We start from the raw sequence: 21440 nt of genomic DNA on the forward strand, positions 1-21440 counted from the left end.
GATCCAGCTAGGACAACATAGAGGGAGACTGTCTGTACACAAAATAAGCTAGGCATGGTGGTATATGCCTGTATTCCCAGCTACTAGGGAGGCTGAAGTGGGAGGATCCCCTGAGCCCAGGAGTTTGAAGCTATAGTGAACCAAGATCATGCCCCTTCACTCCAGCCTGGGCAATAGAGCAAGGCCCTGGCTCTAAAAATAAATTGATAAATAAAATAAAACACATCAAAATGGAAATAGCTACTATACAGGTTCAAAAAGGGTAATAACCATCACATGAAGAACTTATATGTAACTTTAAGAAAAACTCTTAACAATTTAATCAGAAAATGGGAAAAACCAAGCATTCATGATTTAAAGAACAGGAAATACAAGTAGTTAATATACCTCTGAAAAATGTTCAACTATTAATAATTTTTAAAATAACATGAAAATAAATAAGATCCAATTTTCAACCATCTAAGTTATAAGCTTGGAAAGATAATATTAAATGTTGGTGGTAGTTCAGGATATGTATTTGCATACCCTGCTAAAGAGAGTATAATTTCATGTAGCCTTTCTAAAAAGCATTTAGAAAAACCCTTCATGCTTTTCTAATGTGTCAAATAATTTATCCTCCAAAATATGTCCTTGGGAAATAATTTGAAATGGTGTACAGGGTCAGATGCAGTGGCTCAGACCTGTAATCTCAGTACTTTGGGAGACTGAGGCAGCCAGATTGCTTGAGCTCAGGAGTTCGAGACCAGCCTGGACAACATGGGGAAACCCTGTCTCTTCAAAAAGTATAAAAATTAGCTGGGTGTGATGGCATACGCCTGTAGTCCCAGCTACTTGGGAAGCTCAAGTAGGAGGATCCCTTGAATCTGAGGAAGAGGTTGCAGTGAGCTGATTGCACCACTACACTCCATCCTGGGTGACAGAGCGAGATTCCATCTCAAAAAACAAAGCAAAACAAATGCTATTAAGAATATGGTCGAAGGAGTTCAACATACCTTTATGATAATATACAGTAGGAAATAGCCTAAATATTTAATATTTGAGAAATGGTTAAATAAATTATGACATATCTATATAATGGATGTTAGAGTCACTGAGATTATTTTTTGAGAATTTTTAGTAATGTGAGAAATGCTTAAGCATGAAGTATAAAAGGGAAGATGTGAAACAGATAATCTAGAATGATTTCAATTTTGTAAAATATATATGGCAAACCAAAAATATTAGAAGAAAAAATTCCAACATGTTAATCATAGTCTTATCTGAATTTTAGGATTATACATAATTTTTATTTTTCCATTTTATATTTTCTGTATTTTTCAGAGTTCCTACAATTAATAGGTATTGCTATTATGAAAATTTTATCTGTTTAGTAAAAGAATTTAGAATTCAAAGAAAGCCAATTGAGTATATGAGCTGATGATTCACATAAAAAGGAGATATAGAAAGCAAATGCTTGGAAAATTTTTGGCCTCACAAGTAAGGGAGTGAAAATTAAAATAAATATGAGACATCACCTCAGATATTTAGAGGAACATTTTTACTGTCTATGTGAATACTAAAGTGATCTTAAGATTTGTATTCCTTATGATCAAAAGTATGTGACTGGCTCTAGAGCTGTCCTGCCCTGTAGGGTAGCCACTTGCCTACTGTGGCTATTTAAATGTAAGTTTTAATTCAGATAAATTAAATAAAATGTAGAAAGTCAGTTCCTCAGTTGCGCTAGCCACATTTCAAATGTTCAGTATGCACCTGTGTGTAATGGCTACCATATTGGACATCACGGGTATAGAAGATTTCCATCCTTATAGGAAGTTCTATGGGACAGTGCTGCTCAACATATGGTAACTTATTTACCATAGACAATCATCCTTGGAAGGGCGGCAGTCACTTTTAGAGCAGAAGAGAGAAAGGACATCATATATGCAAGGGGAGAAATTCAGGCGTAATTGTGTCTAGAAACTTCACTTAATATCTGCTTGTCCAACAAATAATTTTAGGGTATCTGTTATGTGCTGAGGTGCTACGTGTCCAGTGGTGAGCAAGACAGACTTGCTCCTGGTGTCCAAGAACATAATCGCAGAGGAAATTTCTTACCTGCTCTTTCCCCAGAAATGTCGATGGCTGCTTCCTCCTTCAGTTATTTGTGAAATGTTGCCTTATGCAGAGATACCACCCAAGCTGTTTAAATAAACAGGAATCCTTGACCATCCCTACCCGGACTGCTGCATTCCCTGTACCACTTCCCTGCTTTATTTCTCTCTAGCCTATTATTTTCTTTATTATTTTTTTAATCACTCAGGTTATATATTTGTTAATTTGTCTATTATGTGTCTCTCTTGATTAGGATAAAGGCTCTAATAGAGCAAGGACATTGTTTTGTTTGATTCATTGTTTTAAATTCCAGTCCAATATGTAGCTTCAGTTTAATAATTTGTGTCCTTATGTGATAGGCCATGAAATCTGACAAATATATAGTAAAAATCATCTGGAAGGAGAAGACAAATATTTCAAAAGATGGATAGTTTTTTTCTTGGAAAAGACAATGATGGTGGAGTTGGTTGTTTCAAGTTGTAAAACATATTACAGATAGGGAATCATTTCATTCTGTGGAGTTAGGTTAAAATATTTTTTTAAAATCCATGGAGTATATTAGAGATTTGGGGAGAGATTTAGGTAGTCATTAGTAATACACTATTAGACAGACCTCAAGTAACCTAAAAATGAAGCAGGAATTAATATTTAATAAATGTTTTGAGGACATTTGAATATCAGTATGGAGAAAAATTAATCAGAATTCATAAATTAGGTCACCTACAGCAGCAAACTGCAGATATTTTAAAGAGTTAAAAACTAGAATAAAAATAGACTATTCTTTTCTTTTTAAGAGGGTGATTTTTCCTTCTTTATGTTAAATATTAGTAAATAGTAATGATCAAAATAAATAACAGTGCCTGAATGTTAAAAAGTAGTTTACACAATGAAGTGTAATGGAAAAGACTAAATAGAAAGCAAAAATAGGTATGATAGGAAACTGAAAAGAGCTCATAAAAACATGTTAAGCTTATACTAAATGTGCCGTCATTAGTTTTTTGGGAAATGATTTACAGGGTTGAATTGTTTGTGTATGACGGAAAATAGAAATGAAATGATTCCATGAAAAGTGGCCAATCTTGTTAACAGCGAGAGAAATGAGAAATAACTTTTAGATGTAATTAAATTAATAAAAATTATAATTTACTGATATAGGAATCAGTCCTAGTAGGAAACACATGGCACAATTCAAGAAACGGGGGTAGATTTAACAAGAAGAGATAGGAGAGTACTGAGGGATTTTACCACCTCTAGACCTGAAGGCACTTGGAGCGGACATTATTACTAGATCCTGGGGAAAGCTTGGCGACATGGAGATAGGGTTTCGGTAGATGCTGTATCCAGAGAACACAGAAGCCCCTACATGGAGAGGGGGATGGGGATGGAGGCAGAGGTAGGGTGGGTGTCTGACTTCTTTCTCTTCCACTCTGATCTCCTGCAAGAGCCTTGCATTAGCTGAATACAGCCAGAGCCCCAAAGAGAAAAGCTATTTGGTGGTAATGTGGAGATACCCCATATATCTGCGGAGAGTTTGTTGATAGCATTGTATATTTATTATTTTAGAGGATCAGCCCAGCAAGCAATATAAAACTGTCTACATACCCTCATCTGGTGATTCCTCTTTTGGTGAAATATGCCAAAAAAATCTGAAAGTAAAAACAGTAATTTTGCACAATTCTTTATAAAAGAAAAAAAATTCACATCATAAAAGATGAGCAAGAAGGAAATAACTAAGAAAATAAGAAAATGATTTGTAATATTGGTAATGTGTACCTCAACTCATTCCAAAAATGGATTAAAGCATGATGGTGCATTAGAATGTTGGAATAAATATAGCCTTTTAAAATAAGTATTTAGATAATGGCAGTACATGAAAGTGTTTTATAGGAAAGAATGTTATGTGAATATGTGCAAATGGATTAAAACTTTTAAACTATATATTACACATAAAAGATCATTTGATGTGATGTAATTTTGAGCCATGTCCAATCTTTATTGTAAAGAGACAATAAATAAAAATAAAGGAAAATTGAAAAATTCATATTTATGAGATTCTTTTTTCCCGAAAAATTTTAAAAGCTTTTAATAAGTGGCTTTCTACATTTCTTTGCTCTCCATGATGTTATAGTATAGAATGAAAATGTTGTCATTCATAGGGGACAGAAAAAAAACCTTGAAAAATTATTTGAATTTCTTGTTTAAATGAAATGAGGAATAGGTTCCACATAGCTTTGTAAAACACAGACTTTTCATAATCTGGGATGTTGAAGAAAGTCTTTATCCAGAAATAGATTACCTTAATTAATTTACTGACTAAAAAGCAAATTTCTGGGTGTTTTTTTGGCAAGCGTCCAGCTGTAGGAAATGCAGTGTGGTATATTCTAATGACTCCAGAGAGCCCCACACAATTGCATGAAGTGCCACGGAATGAGGGAGGTCGTTTGTTTTGGTTGTGATGGAATTAGTCTGCTACCTCTTCAACTTTAGTATATTTTTAGCTTATGTATCAGAAAGGTTATCCATCATAGGAAGATCAATTTTATATTGTATTAGATCTGGGACCATGTAAATTAAATTAAATTTTAATCCTAGGTTAGATGTTTCAGGAATATAGCCCAACTTAAATTTAACCTAAAACAAGAGTCCTTAATCCTTCTTTCATGTAAAAATTGACCAAATTATTCATTCATTTCACAAACATTTGTTGAACATCCTGTGTGTGCCAGGCATTATGTTATATGCTGGAACAATAACTAGAAGATTACATAATTTGACATAATTTATTTGCATTAATCGCCCTGTGCCTGCAATTACCTTATGAAATTAGACACACTAAAAATCTTTAAAAACAAAGTCAGGTAGGGTTCATTTAATAGCTAAGGAAAAAGTGACCTGCTCAGATGGGAAGTGACTTAGATGCAAAACAAACCCTGTTCTATTTCTCCCACTTCCATTTGGCAAATGCTGGTATTAGTGCTCCCAGATCCCAAACACAAGCCCGGGACACATGGTTTGAGAAGGAAAATTTTCTCTTTTATGAATTTGTGTGAAAGCTTTTAAAACAGTATCAGATTAAGTTACATTGACTTATTCTTTTGGTTAAGCACCTTATTGAAAAATTTTAAAAATTACATAAAAATTTGGATTGTCAAAGAACATCTGGAACATCTGGCCACCATATTAACCCACCACAATTTTGTGAAAATTTAAACTTTCTTTCTCTGCTCCAGGTTTTCAGTCTTTTCTCACATTCTCTGCTCACCACTCCCACTTCTTTTTCTTTTTAATCTCCATGTTTTTCTGTCTTTTCACCAGCCAACTTTTTTTGTGTGTGTCTTTAATTAGGTATCTTAGCTTTTGCAGTTTGTTCATGCTGACATTGAAATTTACAGCAAAATGCAAAATGACAAATTTCTGCCTCATTTCATCAGATGTAAAGATCAGAGCAGGAACCAGGGCTACTCCTTCCTGGTCTTTCTCCAGCTCCAGTATTGTTTCTTTGGCTGAGTCCACTGTGAGAAGAATGCATGTAAACGTACACTTCCATGCTTCTCAGATACTCCATGGCTGAAAAATGTCAAAATTATTGGGAGGGGTTTGATTTATCTTATCCTACCTTTCTGTTTTCCTCTCCAGATGCTTTCTGTGTTTGTGTCCTCCAATTTGAGCCAGGGTTAGGAGTGAAAATGTTCGGAGTTACTAACCACCATTAATTACCTTTCTTATACTTAGAATGACTGTTTCATCTTTGGTCTTCTTATACTGAGTGGAAAAGTGTTTTTCAGCAAAGCCAAGCTTGGAGACTGAGGGAGAGGTTGGTGTGCAAGAAAAGGGAGATGCAAATTAGGAAGAAGAGGCTGGGGGTCTGTGAAAGAATTCTGGTCCAAGGCTGAAATGACAAGCTAACTTGAAGGAGAAGCTACTGAAGAATGGTACAATTTTCATGATTTCAGGCTGACAATATTGAAAACTATTTCAGGACAATTTTTAGATAGTTCCAATACTGAGTTGTGGTTTAAAAATAGGGTAAAACATATTGAGTTGTTTTGTTTTCTGTACAGGTTTGCAATACAACTACAGACAGGAAACATGCAGACATCTTTTTGGAAAAGTGTGTTACGGAGTCAATAATGAGTATTGTGAGCGGCTTCTTTAATTCTCCCTTTTCAGACAACAGTACCAGCCTCCAGGTAAGTTAAACAAATGCAAAAGCATTTTGTTGTGAAGACTTTCTCTTATTTGAGTAGGAGAAATTCTTTTCTGGTCAGGAAGTCATTTCCTACACTTCCAGTGTTTATTCTTTTCTAATGTTATTTACTATTATGGCTCTTTCTGAGTTTACTAAACTTCATTTAAAATAAAGAGACCCCATCTTTAAATTGAATTGTTTTTCCTCTTTCTCTAAGCAGAGTAAGAACTTTCATATCTGTATGTTGTTTGCTAAGTGTTGAAATAACTGCATAATTAATTCTTTAAACAATAGACATTTTGCCCCTATAATTTTACTTTAGTAACTTATCCTGAAATATTATCAAAGGTTTATATAATGAAATTTTAATCCAAGTATTTATAATATAAAAAATTTACAATTAAATATTAATAAAAGGAGGGAAAGCTATATAAATTATGATATATCTGTCAGATGGTTTATTATATAGCAATTAAAAATCATGTTTTAAAGGGAAAATTGATGACCAAGAAAATAAACACGAAGTAATATTAGGCCACTGAATTCCATTGTAGTATGATCCAAATTTATTTTCATAAGAAATATACAAACATACATGCATCAGAAAACCCAGGAAGTAAATATCTTCAAAATGTTGACACTGTGTCTCTATGTTGTAGGATTCTCGATGATTTTCATTTCCATGGTCGCTAACTATTCTACAGTGATAGTGTATTACTCTTATAAAAATATCATTCCAATTATACTTTCTTTAGGGAAAATTTTTATACTATTAGATAGAACCGTAGGAAATTGTTTCTGTAGTCCAAAATGGGTATCTCCTCTACTTGCCCATCATATGAAACCAAAAACAGCCAACCAACCCAGAAACACTTGCTCATTTGCACTTGGGAATAAACCATGGATTGTTAAAGATATTCATGTCATTGGCTTCAAGAAATGGCATATTTTTCTGATTAAGAATATAATTATAATGCAAATAATCAGTTTTCTATAGTGTGTAGCATGTTGCCTCTCATGAAGAGAGTACCTAATAAATGTGTGTTGAATACGGTATTTAGTAACTAGTACTGAAACTTGAAACATTGTATTGTATTTTATTTTGGTGAATGTTTCTGATAATGCATAGATACTACATCAGGGGCATTCATGGTTTAGCAGTTCTATTTTCCTACTTCCTTTCTGGTTTTAGACACATCAGCCAGTTTTTATTCAGCTACTGCAATCTGCCTTCAGAATTTACAATTGCACCTGGCCAAACCCGGCACAGAAAGCCTCTGTGGAATCTTGTATCAGAACTTTGGCTGAAGTGGGTAAGTCATGATTTGGGTTTTACTTATTTTTACATTTCTTGAAGAAATTAGGTTTTTGGCTAACTGGCAACACAAGCAGCTTCCCAACGTACAACTTAATAAGAAAACAGGTATGTTTCTGTTAAGTTGAAGAGCAGCCATCAGCATATGATTCCGAATGTTACATACTTCTTAGGATGAGGATATAATCATCATATTAAAAATCTTAAATTTAATATTGCATATGGAACTTTAATATGGCTCAGATTTTACAGGATTTTAGCTGTTACCTCAGGTTTCATTATGGAATTGTCTTGTCTATTGAGTGGCCTAATTTACTAATACCTTCATATGAATAGGACTTTTTGAGAGTCTTGTAGTTTTCCAATTTTGTCTGAAGTCCATCAATATTTAATGAGGACCTATTATATATAGAAGCCTTCAGAAGTTACAAATGAAATTTAAGGCAAGGGAATTACAACTAAAGGAGGGTAAGTAGATTCTAGAAGAGTTTCTCATAGATTCTTCTTTGTGTGTGGAGGAGGGTAGGATGTGTGTGTGTGGGAGAGGGAGAGAGAAAGTTAATAAGTTATTTGGGCCACTCTCTGTGGTAGAGGGGAGAGGAGAGAAGAAATGCAGACTTGGCTATACTGAACAAAAAACGGAAGCACTTGATCATTCTCTCAACAAATGGTGGCTCCACAGGCATTGGGAAAGGCAGTGTTTCATGATCAGTCATCATCACTGTTAACAATTATTGAGTACTTAGCATGTGCAATGCCAGCAATTTATATGTATTATCTCATTTAATCTTTATATAGGTTCTTTAATTATTTATATTTTATAGTTGAGAAAACAGAGAGTTTTATAGGCTATGTAATTTGGCCAGGGTTATTGTATAGCTCAATGAATATGTCATAAATGAATAAATGACTTAACTAATTAATGACCATTTAAAATGTTTTTAGTCATTTCTTCCTGTTTGTAATTTGACTTAGGTTATTTTGTATCAACAAAAGTTAGCGAGGCCGGGTGCGGTGGCTCAAGCCTGTAATCCCAGCACTTTGGGAGGCCGAGGCGGGTGGATCACAAGGTCAAGATATCGAGACTATCCTGGTCAACATGGTGAAACCCCATCTCTACTAAAGATACAAAAAAAAAAAAATATTAGCTGGGCATGGTGGCACGTGGCTATAATCCCAGCTACTCAGGAGGCTGAGGCAGGAGAATTGTCTGAACCCAGGAGGCGGAGGTTGCAGTGAGCCGAGATCATGCCATTGCACTCCAGCCTGGGTAACAAGAGCGAAACTCCGTCTCAAAAAAAAAAAAAAGTTAACGACAGCCCCAATTCTAATTTGAATACATTGAAAGGCAGTTATAACCCAAGAAGATCAACTGAAAATTAATAGAACTAACAGACTAATAATACAGTTCACTTAGGTAATTAATTATAAATAAGTATTATACTGAAAAGACTTTCTGTATACCAAAAAATAGAATATAATATGAAAAGAATATCATTAGCAATAGCAACAAAAACATTAAACATCTAAGAGTAAACAATATGAGAGAATAAAATGTTACTATATTGAAGGATATGAGATTTTAATAAATAGAGAAACATACACTTTCTTTTTTTTATTGCATTTTAGGTTTTGGGGTACATGTGCAGAACGTGTAAGATAGTTGCATAGGTACACACATGGCAGTGTGATTTGCTGCCTTCCTCCCCTTCACCCACATCTGGCATTTCTCCCCATGCTATCCATTCCCAGCTCCCCCCTCCAACTGTCCCTCCCCTATTCCCCCCAATAGACCCCAGTGTGTGGTGCTCCCTCCCTGTGTCCATTTGTTCTCATTGTTCATCACCCACCTATGAGTGAGAACATGTGGTATTTCACTTTCTGTTCTTGTGTCAGTTTGCTGAGAATGATGTTCTCCAGATTCATCCATGTCCCTACAAAGGACACGAACTCATCGTTTTTGATTGCTGCATAATATTCATTTCTTGATTGGAAAATTCAATTAAGAAAGATGCCAGTTCTCCTTAAATAATCTAATAACTTTAATGTTTCCACACCTGGAAGCATTCTTTGCACCTACCCTCCTCACCTCAGAGCCTACATGAGCTGGGATCCCCCATGCTGGGCCACACTCCACAGGGATGCTGTCCTTTTGCAGTTTGGCCTCTGCTACCCTCCTATGGAGGGACACCGTCCTCATCTCTGGTCTTTGTCTGTTTTGTGCTTACTCTGTTTTGTGCTGCTATGACAGAGTGTCCGAGACTGAGTAATTTATCAAGAATAGAGATTTATTTCTTACAGTTCTGGAGGCTGGAAAGTCCAGGATGGAGAGGCCTGCATCTGGTGAGGGTGTTCTTGCTGTATCATCCCATAAGGGAAGGCAGAAGGTGGGGAGAGAGAGAGAAAGAGAGAAAGAAAGGGGGCCAAACTAATATTTTTATTAGAAACCCACTCACAGGGTATCTAACCTACAGCATTAATCCATTCCTGAGGGCTCTCCCCTCTTAAAAGTCCCACCTCTCATCTCTGTTGTATTGAGGATTAAATTTCAAACACATGAACTTCATAGGATACAATGAAACCATATTGCCTCCCTTGGGCTGGTACTAGGTTAGGCTGCTGCTCTGGGTGGGGACATCCTCTTCACCTGGCTTGGCCTCTCCCTCTCTATCCTGGGTCATTCCTTTACATGAATACATTCCTCGCCTGCAACCCCTAGCCCAGGCTGTTCCTCCCATGCACACCCTCATCGGCCCACTTAAGTTCTAATTCTCTGCAGGCAGTCCTCCTACATAGACCTTTCACTTCTTTTGGGCTCTCACATTCTGGACTGCCATGTCTCCTTTGTGCATCTTACCCAGCATGGACCCTTACTCTGCTGCACTCCTCCTAAAGATGATAGGACTGACTGGTTTGGGAAGGGAAGTGAAGAGATACAGGAAGAGGAAGAGATCACAATATGTATCATATCAAAAATAAAGAAGGACACACAAAAATAAAGGAGAAATAAAGAGAACCTAATTTTTATTTTAAAAAGATGCACGGTGGAAAGTGTTCAGAGAGATAAATAAAATTTTAAAGTTGCTTATCTGATTATCTCTGAGTGGTGGATGATGTGTGAATCTGCTTTTCTTCTTCACACTTTGGTAATATATTACTTTCCAGTTATACTAAAACAGCAGTGAAAGTATTTTTGTTTGAGTCAAATCAGTTAGGAAACACATTAACCATTAAAAGATAAAATTCAAAGGAAAAGCAAAGAAATATGATGGTGTTAATTTTTACATAGGAATACATTGTCTTAGCTGCTAAGTATTTTTCTACATTTCACATATTAAGGCCGTCTCTTCTCTCTCTCTCCTTCCTCTTGTTCCTCCTCCTCCACCCCTCAATATTAGCAAATGCAAGGAAAATACCTGTTGGTTCTACACAGAGCATAGAGGACATGTTGCTGATCACATGTATAAATTGAGAGAGAAAGAACTTGGAGCCACAAGTGAAATTCCATGTTGTGACTGTCTTCTGAATTCTGACTTCAGTGATATGCCTTGTGTAATCCAATCAGTTCATGTATAAAGTTGCAGAGATTTGGGGGCTTAATATAGTTACCAAAACTATGTTACTCTAAATATATCTTTTATTTCTAAGTAATAAGATTTCCTTTCCTACCATTTCCATACTGGCCAAAGCATTATAATTTAAAAGGCAGTTTTAGTTCCTTTCTGTGTGCTATAAAGACATGTGCGATAAGTCTAAAAAACAATTATATAGAAGTCTATAATCAAGAGAGGTGAAGAGTGAGGTTTCTGTATGAATCTGTTTTCTCTTTGTGAGATGACATGCTTTCTTTGTTTTCCTTGTTGGTCCCTTCCATCGGAACAGTTGAAGCTCTGGATATTCTGTCCCCACTCTCCCTCTGCATTTGTTTCTCCCCTCCCCTCTCCCCCATTGCGGCCTCATTAACCTTCATTACTTTCTTCTTGGACCACTGCAGGAAATTAGTTATTTCATTCCCTGTTTCCTTATTCAAATAAGCCTGATACCAGAGTAATCTTTTTGAAGTGAAATTCTTTCTGTTCATTTAAAAAATCAACACTACGTCCCCAACCATCAATAACATCTCTTTGCCTAATAACCTAAGGCTAGATTCCTCATGGTTACATCTAAGATGCTCCAGCATGCCTCACACTAGCTTTCTCCAGTTTCCACCATTGCCACTCCTCAGCATCTTTCCCATCACTCAGTTTTTTTTTTTTCTGTTCAGATTCCTCCATAGCCATCCTTGGCTCCTACATCCAAATCTGAACTCTTCCCCCATTGGTCCATGTATGCCTTTCTTAGTGTCTGTGACATGGTTTGGATGTTTATCTCCTCCAAATCTCATGTGGAAATGGGATTCTGATGTTGGAGGTGGGGTCTGGCGGGAGGTGACTGGATCATAAGGGCAGATCCCTCATGAATGGTTTAGTGCCATCCCCTTGGTGATAAGTGAGTTCTTATTGGGTGAGTTCCCATGAGATCTGGTTGTTTAAAAGTCTGGGACTTGCCCGCATTCCTTGCTCTTGCCCTTGCCATGTGACCCCGCCTGCTGTCCCTGTGCCTCACCAAGAGTGGAAGCTTCCTGAGGCCTCACCAGAAGCTGGACAGGTGCAAATGCCATCTCTGTATGGCCTGCAGAATGATAAGCCAGTTAAACCTCTTTTCTTCGTCAATTATCCAGCCCCAGGTGTTTTTTTTTAGCAACGCAAGAATGGCCTGATACAGCCTCATCTCATTCTAACTTACCTCATCACAAGTACTGTTCTCATCTCCCATATTAGATTTTGAGGGGAAACTGTGAAGTAGCTGTCAGAAATAAATTAATAGAAAGTTGTTCTCTAGGATGAAGGTGAAAAGCAGATTCTGCTTAATGATGATTAGACTGCATGCTTTTTGGTCGTTGTTGGCTGCTGGTCATAGAGAACCAAAGTAGAACACATTCAGAAGTGAACCATCACAGTTTTCTAGGGATCTAAAGTCACCTACTTTAGTGATTGAAAACATTTGAAATATTTGGACAAAGAAAAGAAATCTGAGGAGGAGCACAATAATTATTTTCAAACTTTTGAAGGTTAGAATGGGCTTTTTAAAAAAGTAGGTTCCCAAGGATACAATTATAACTCATATATGGCAGCTGCAAGAGGCAGATTTCTGTGCTACTTCAAAAAAATAACTCTTTCGCAGTTAGCACTTTTTTTTTTTTTTGAGATGGAGTCTCACCCTGTTGCCCAGGCTGGAGTGCAGTGGTGCAATCTTGGCTCACTGCAACCTCTGCCTCTGGGTTTCAAACAATTCTCCTGCCTCAGCCTCTCAAGTAGCTGAGATTATAGGGGCCTGCCACCATGCCCAGCTTTTTATTTTTTTGTATTTTTAGTAGAGACAGGGTTTCACCATGTGGGCCAGGATGGTCTCGAACTACTGACCTCATGATCTGCCTGCCTTGGCCTCTCAGAGTGCTAGGATTACAGGCGTGAGCCACTGTGCCCGGTCCAGTTAGTACTCTTTTAAAACCTTAGGGGTCGCAATAGAGTCTTCCCTTTTGTTTACTCTGGTTAAACACAGCAGCAGATTCTATTGGACCCATTTCCAGAATCTCTTTTTCTTTCTCTTGTGTCACCCATGTCCAAATCCACCATCATTGGACATGGATGACAGAGGAGTGTCCTTACTAAATGTCCACCTGCAATCCTTTGCCTGCACAGCTGCTAGAGGATCTTAATATGTAAACTAGAGTATGTCACTTACCTACTGACAACTCGCCATTACATTTACAAAACCCTTCCTCATCTGAGCTGCATCCAGTCCTACCTTTTCCCATCACGCTCCATCTCTTCCAACGCTGTTCTACCCACACTGGCCTTCTTTCTGAGTCTTTCATCTGCTTCAGGCTTTTCCTCACCTTAGGACATTTGCATATGCTGTTCTCTCTGTTTGGATCCTCTTCCTGGAGATTGTCACTTGTTGGTTTCTTCTCGTCAATCAGATCTCAGCTCAAAATATAAGTGTTCGGTGAAGTATTCCAGAACACCCCACTCTTTCTGCTCCTTATCATCTTATACCATTTCATTTTCCTCTTAGCTCTTGCCGCTATTTGAAAGCAGCTTGTTTGTTTATTTATTGCTTCTTTGTTGTCTGCCACACCACCTTAGAATGTAAACTATAAAAAGAGGGACTTTCCTCCCTTCGCCACTGGAGCCTGAAAGTCTTCTTGACTAGGTAGATTAATAGGTGTTTGTTGACTGACAAGAACCCATAGACCAGGTATTTCACAGATAGTAAAAGTTAGGCTTAGGAAGGTTAAGTAACTTGTCCAATTAATGAGTCCTTGAGTTGGTTTGAAATCCAAGTTCAAACTTGGATTTGAATGATATAGCTCATGCCTATAATCCCAGCACTTTGTGAGGCCAAAGTGGGAGAATGGTTTGAGGCTAGGAGTTTGAGACCAGCCTGGTCAACATAGTGAGACCCTGTCTCAACAAAATAAAAGCAAAAACAAAACAAAAATTAGCTGGGCATGGTGGTGCACACCTGTAGTCCTAGCGACCTGGGAGCGTAAGTGGCAGGATCTTTGCTGCCTAGGTGTTTGAGGCTTCAGTGAGTTATGTTCTTACCACTACACTCAAGCCTGGGTGACAGAGCCAGACCCTGTTTCATGAATGAATGAATGAAATCCAAGTTTCTTTGAGGATGAAGTTTATGCTTTGTCATGTTTCCCCGAAAGTCATATCTTAGGAAGCCCTATCATATAAACCAGAACTATGGACATTTGGCTTACTGGAGTCAAAAGTCAAAATTACAACAAATTTAATTTGAAGATCTAATTGCCTTTTATTTGCCACTATTATCATGTCAGCCCTGTTTCTACTACTCTCACCAATACTTTCAATGTGAAACTAAAAATCAGTTAAGTCAAACCAAGAACCTTCAATGCCCTAAGTAAGGAAGCCATACTTAATTTCTGTTAACCAAAAATAAGGACTGCAAGATCTTATCTTACATCAATTGAACGCAAATCAATCGCTTTAATTAATCCTTACTAGATTGGTGGGATCCAAATCCCAGGAAAATTTAGTTAACAGCTAAATACCCTTGTCAACTGGCTTCAGTCTGCATATCAATTCCATTCTAGAATCAAGCAGCACCTCAGTTGCTTTCTAGACAGAAAAGGGCTGAAGAAAGTAGAAACACAGAACAAGAAGAAAGTTAGTCTTTTCAAAGTTCCCTTCCTTAAAGGATTAAAATAGTAGGGACTTCCTCATCATGCTAAACTAGGCCCCTTTTGATTGATTGCCATGGATCCTCTGTTTTCTTGGATAACTGGCCCATTTTAGAGTTCTGTTTGATTATGTGGCACTTAGCATGAATGACTCCAATCTGCTCTGGTCTTCTGGGGCCTAGTGCAGGAGGCTAGTCCTAAACAATGGTCTCCCATAAACTTTGTTGGGTAGGGATCTGTCTGACATTTTATAACTCAGGTGCAAAATTATTTTTGTGTTTCAGCAACTCTGTAAAAACATGTAAAGGCACTGAAGTTTAGCAGAATTTGAATGTGCAAGAATTTTTAGTATTAAAGAGAACAAGGGATATGCATATTTAAAATGCAACAAAGTCAAGAGAGTACTTTGTTTATAAGGCAGATTTTCAGTGCATTTACAAGTTGGTAAATACATTGCTGTCAATGTGAAGATCAATTATAGTCATATTTACATAACATTTTATGACTTGTAAAGTGCTCTCAAATACATTAGCTCAACTCATCTATCATCAAAAATACTTCATTCTCTTTCTTATTTGTACATGGAATACAAAAGTTAGTAAAAATCAACAAAAGCACTCTCGAAGTCAGTGCTTGCATTGCTGAGAGCAGCAAGCATTTACTGAGTGTTGGAAAATGTAGTGAAATCTATGATGTAGACATAATTGTTAGCTCCATTTTATAGATGGGGAAATGAGGTTATGAGGGTTTGGCAGCTTTCTGAAGGTCACACAGATAGTCAGGGCCTGAGACAGGCTCTGAATCCCTTCTGCACTGACATTCTAGCAGGCATAAAACTCTGCTATCACAAATCAGTTTAAACAGATGTGTTACTTATACCTTTAAGATATGCATTATGGATGAAGGTGGCAATTTAAGCTATATGTGAAACAAATATGTAGAATTTTCAAATACAGTAAAAAGAAGGTGAGGAGCTAGTGAACTGAGTTATACAGATTGTCGGAAAGTCCTATATAGAAAAAGAATACTTCCTATTATCTATTGCTGTTTCTTTCTTCTCTTGATTGCTTCATAAGTTTGCTATAACTTTATCTATTGCCATCAATGTTTTGAGGCTATGATCCTTTGTGAGTTTACTGTGTTAGGTTAATTTTTTTCTGATAAAACTTCAGAAGTTTTTTAAAGTGAAGCCATGATCAATTGTGAATATACTGTATATATCACGTTAGATTTTTCTGATAAAACTTTTCAAACTTTTAAAGGCTAAGGTGCTTTTGAATGACTTTTTATATGTAGAAATTACTGATACTTATCTCCATTGCTACACTGTCTTCTAAGAGGGAGGACTTGAAATTGATAAGAAGATAAAAGCTTTTAAGTGATCATAAATGCAAATTTTCCAGCAAAGTCATTACATTCAAGGGGCCTAACTGGAATGTAAGGTAGGAACATCTTTATCATCCTCTGTCCTCAATGAGCTAAAATAAGGGTGATGGTAGAAGCAGGTAAGGATGGAGAACTCTGTAGTAAATGCACACCATGGTGTTCACAGAGATTTGAGAAATGTTAAGGCCTTAAGGCTATGTGGATTTTTTAATGAACTTGGTCAGTTGCTGTTCCTCAGCTTATTCATTCATCTAAAATAAAATAGCACGTGGTAGAAGTATAGAACTTTGAGAAAAAGCATCCAAGAATTACTTCCATATCATTTCACTTAAAAAAGAATTTTGTTCCATGTGTTTCATAATCTTCAAATGATTTGGGGGGATTAATACTGGGTATGTTTTGGCAACATAATCTATTTTCCAAGTGGAAATTCCATAAGATATCTTTTACAAATGGTTTGAATAATAAACATCAATTTCAAGCCAATTGGTCCCAAAAACTTTGTATCTGTAGAAAATATTAACCCTTTGAGAAGAGAAATTCAGTTTCTATTAAATAAACATATTATATGTATTTTAATCTATCTAAGGTGTTGTGGTTGATTTTATAAAGAGCTTAACATTATACACCCTTGTAATCACAGTTTTTAAAAACTCTATTATTACTAAATAAATTAAATCTGAGCAATTTATAAGATTGGGCAATATCATACAATTTTTTACACATTTATTAACTCAACTGATTTATAATGATTCTTTACTATCTAAAAGGCATTATTCTAGTTTTTGGGGAAATGTAATATAACTAACCATATTTTTTACCCTCAGTGAATTTCCAGTATATTGGGGTAGATATAATATGTATAGAAATAACAAAGCAGAATAAAACTAAGTATCCTACCTGTTATAAAATTCTAGAGCCTACAGTGTCTACAGAGCAGTAGATACTCAATGTATATTTATTACATGAATAAAATAAATGAATTAATACAAATAAGTGAAGCATTTACTGAGTGTTGGAAAATGTAGTGAAATACATTATTCTTCTTATATCTTATCCTTCTCTCTGGCTGCATAACATCCCATTGCATGACTATTAATATAGATTTAACCTCATTATTGGATATTTATGTTGTTTGCAATCATTTTCCACATGTGAATAAGGTAAATACCCAAGAGTGGAATTTCTGGGTTGCTTCACTTTTGATGGATGCTGCCCTGTGTAGAGATTGTTCAATTTATACTCCACTAGCAATGTAGGAGAATATCTTTCTTCTTGATAATGCAGGGTGTTCGATTTTTGCCAATCTTGTAAGTAAAAATATTTTTATAGTTTTAATGTGTGTTTCTCTTTTTTATGAGTAAGGAGAAAAAATTATATGATTGATATTTCCTTTTCTGTGAGCGATCACTTCTTGTGTTTTCCTTATTTCTCCTAATGGTTTTTTTTTTCTTAATAATTTGTATAACCATTTAGAAATTAAGAAAAGGAGCTCTTTGCCTATAGGTAACAATTTTTTTCTCTCCTTTCTGTTTTTTTTTTTTTTTTTTTGAGACAGTCTTGCTCTGTCAACCAGGGTGGAGTGCAGTGGATGATCATGGCTGGCTACAGCCTCGGCATCCTCAGACTCAAGCAACCCTCCCACCTCAGCCTCTCGAGTAGCTGCGACTACAGGTGCTTGCTGCCCCACATGGCTAATTTTTGTAATATCTGTAGAGGGTTTTCATTATGTTGCCCGGGCTGGTCTCAAATTCCTGGGCTCAAGCAATCCACCCACCTTGACCTCCCAAAGTGTTGGGATTACAGGTGTGAGCTACCATGACCGGCCAAATTAATTTTCTTAATTTGTCATTTGAATTTTTACTTATTTTTTGGCATGCAATATTTTTAAATGTTCTTTCAGGATTTTAGGTTTTCTTTCATCTTCAGAATAGCCTTAATTAGTCTAAGATGTTTTTTGAATTCTTATTGGAGAATTTTCATAGTTTTAGTTTGTCTGTTTGTGTTTTGGGAGTTGTTGTTTAAAATTGGGAGCTATCTGGCATATACTTAGTTGTAAGGTATAAGGTATGGAATCAACTTTATTTTTTCCGGATGACTAATCAAGTGTGCCATTACTAGTTCTTCAGTAACCCATAAAAAGCACATGTGTTATTCAATGTAAGGATTGATTGAGGATTTATCCAGTGTATTTGAGTGCCAGACAGGAAAGATGCATTTAATGTATTTAATGTTTATGTACACTGGTACTTCAGTACAGATTTATTTTTTCTTTGACATGATATAGGAAATGCCCGTGCCATTCCACATTCCTGTGGTCCACCTGGGCCTGTATGTAGAACCTGACAACCAACCAGCTTTTCTAATTAATGCTTACACTTTCTGTTGCCTTTCCCCCCTACCTGTCAGTTTATCTATCTAAGATTTTTCTCATGGCACCTATCACTGCACTGTATGTATTCTCAGAGATATTGGTCTGGCAGGTACCATCAGTAATGAGATCTAGTTAAACATTTTTTACCTAATAAGCAATATTTAATGAATAATAATTAGAAATAGATTTTGATTACATCTTAAAATCACTGCAAAGACTTGTCATATCCAGAGAATTTCTGAGATTTATAAGCCTAATTAGGCAGTTGCCTAATCATAAAAAAAAAACCATGAATAAAGATAGCTCATTTTAGAGAACTAGTTATCTCTAGGCAGAGCTCTACAAAAGATAAATGCATTGCTAACAACCCATCCTCTCTCCTAATAGTTTTTTAAGGGATCCATTTACTTACTCACTGACAGTGTATCGTTAACAAGGTGTATCTCAATTGCATTCCAGCTTAGAAGTGGAATAGGAACAAGTGTTTTAAAAAATATTTTAAACTTTAACGTGACCCTTTGTATTAAAGTAGATAGTTGGAGTTAACACTATAGGCCAGAAGAATGGCTAACTGTAGTAAATTTATTAGCTCTTCCTTATTAAAAGACAGATGGGGCAGAGAGTAACCACTAATCCCAAGAATACATTCTTGTTCACATTTTGACATGCAATGTATATATGCCGGAATTTTTCTTGCTTAATAAGAGTAAGCTAAGTTTGGATTATGTTTTTGATTACATTTGAAAAATATTGTTCTAGTTATTAATGTCCTTGTAAGTGAAATAATAAATTAATTATTTCCATTTTTAGACATTATTTTTTTCTGTTTGTTTTTTTGTGCTTTAATTTTTAAACAATGGACCGCTAAATTAGTATTGTTAATTTTGGTTTCTGGTTAGTATTTACACTATTTGGACAGTCCAGTGAATCTGTTTCAGACCATGTCTTTAGAAATATTTGTGTTTTCACAATTGTTTGAAAAAACTTTGTCTACAAAGTAGACTTACTTTGACTCAAAATCTCTTTTTCTCAATTGCATAGTTAATTTTCTAATATTGCCTAGAATTTGTCATTTAGCTCTGCTCAAAGTTTACCTGCAGTTGTGGAAAGTAATATATTTTACCTTGCTAATTTTTATTGTAAAATTTATCCAAAGACTGAAGACTAGATAATATCAATTGAAGTGGATGGTTTGAGGGTAACAAAAAAAACTTTCAATAGAGTTTGGGATCGTGGAGTCTCCCCAGCCTGGTTTGTCCATGGTGCTGGCTATAGAGAAATGTGTACTAGCAGCAGCTTACAAGAGATTCTGGAGGTGGATGAGATTTTCTTGAAGTCACTAATCAAAAGGCTGCATTGTTAATAACAGAGGTGCTGCCATTGGACTAAATTTCCACTGCTGTCATTAGAAAAATATTAATTGAGCACTGCTTAGTGTAAGTCATATTCATAGCAACAACACTTATTTGATGGTCAATTTCACCTAATGTACCTGATTCCTAAAGGGGAGATAAATCCCAATATCCTCCCCAATTTGTTTAAATATCAGTGGAAACTTGTTTGTAATATGTTTTGAGAAACACTGAAGTTTGTAATTTTTATTTTTGTTGCTTAGAAAATAACATAGAAGCAGTATTGTCTTCTGTTTGATTTTTGGATGTTTAGAGCAAACCCAGTTTATGTGTGAAGCAGCCAGAAAGGGATGAAAATCTTCCCAGGATTTGATCGTGGTACAGGATTAAGTATTTATAAAACTATGTGTTGATTGGCAGTGTTGAGGCTGTCTTTCCTTCAGATGAGACAGAAGTGCAATTGCACTGCTGTACGTGAAGGACATAAACAGAGATATTGCATGCTTTGGGAAAGGGAAGTGTCTCATGAATATTAGGAAAACATTCACTAGGGAAATCTGAGCAGTGGTAAAATTGATTGTTTAAAGTTGCCTTATAGCTGTTATTATTTCTGTAAAACTTGAGTGTGAGTTTTTGTCTAAATTGGTGCATGTTTTTGCGTGGCTAGTGAATATTATCTATTTTCTTTCTTCCTTTCCTTTTCCTCTCTTCTTCTCGTCTCCTCTTCTCCTCCTTCTCCTCTCCTTCTCCTTCTCCCTCTTCCTCTCCCTCTCCTCTCTCCTCCCCTCTCCCCTTCCCTTACCTTCCCTCTCCTCTCTTCCCTTCTTTTTTTTTTTTTAAATTTTTTATTGGATTATAGGTTTTGGGGTACATGAGCAGAGCATGCAAGACAGTTGCGTAGGTACACACATGGCAGTGTGCTTTGCTTTTCTTCTCCCCTTCACCCACATTTGGCATTTCTCCCCAGGCTATCCCTCCCCACCTCCCCCTCCCACTGGCCCTCCCCTTTTCGCCCCAATAGACCCCGGTGTTTAGTACTCCCCTTTCTGTGTCCATGTGTTCTCATTTTTCATCACCCACCTATGAGTGAGAATATGCGGTGTTTCATTTTCTGTTCTTGTGTCAGTTTGCTGAGGATGATGTTCTCCAGATTCATCCATGTCCCTACAAACGACACGAACTCATCATTTCTGATTGCTGCATAATATTCCATGGTGTATATGTGCCACATTTTTCCAATCCAGTCTATTATCAATGGGCATTTGGGTTGATTCCAGGTCTTTGCTATTGTAAACAGTGCTGCAATGAACATTCGTGTACATGTGTCCTTATAGTAGAACGATTTATAGTCTTTTGGATATATACCCAGTAATGGGATTGCTGGGTCAAATGGAATTTCTATTTCTAAGGCCTTGAGGAATCACCACACTGTCTTGCACAATGGTTGAACTAATTTACACTCCCACCAACAGTGTAAA

At 36.4% G+C, this 21440-nt stretch overlaps 1 protein-coding gene across 8 annotated transcripts in view; it reads left to right on the forward strand.

Moving 5' to 3' along the window:
• ITPR2 (inositol 1,4,5-trisphosphate receptor type 2) overlaps positions 1 to 21440 on the forward strand; it is a 529604-nt gene that overhangs the window by 263634 nt on the left and 244530 nt on the right. For all 8 annotated transcript variants that reach the window (XR_013522736.1, XM_054238248.2, XM_078339073.1 and 5 more), the window contains 2 exons: positions 6153 to 6281; positions 7473 to 7593. Coding sequence is in view for 7 of the 8 variants with exons in the window: in XM_054238248.2 (XP_054094223.1) it covers positions 6153 to 6281; positions 7473 to 7593 (250 nt within the window). In the remaining variant the exon portion in view is untranslated. The remainder of the gene's footprint in view (positions 1 to 6152; positions 6282 to 7472; positions 7594 to 21440) is intronic.

The sequence above is a fragment of the Callithrix jacchus genome, chromosome 9 (assembly GCF_049354715.1).
Source record: "Callithrix jacchus isolate 240 chromosome 9, calJac240_pri, whole genome shotgun sequence".
Classification (NCBI taxonomy): Eukaryota; Metazoa; Chordata; class Mammalia; order Primates; family Cebidae; genus Callithrix; species Callithrix jacchus.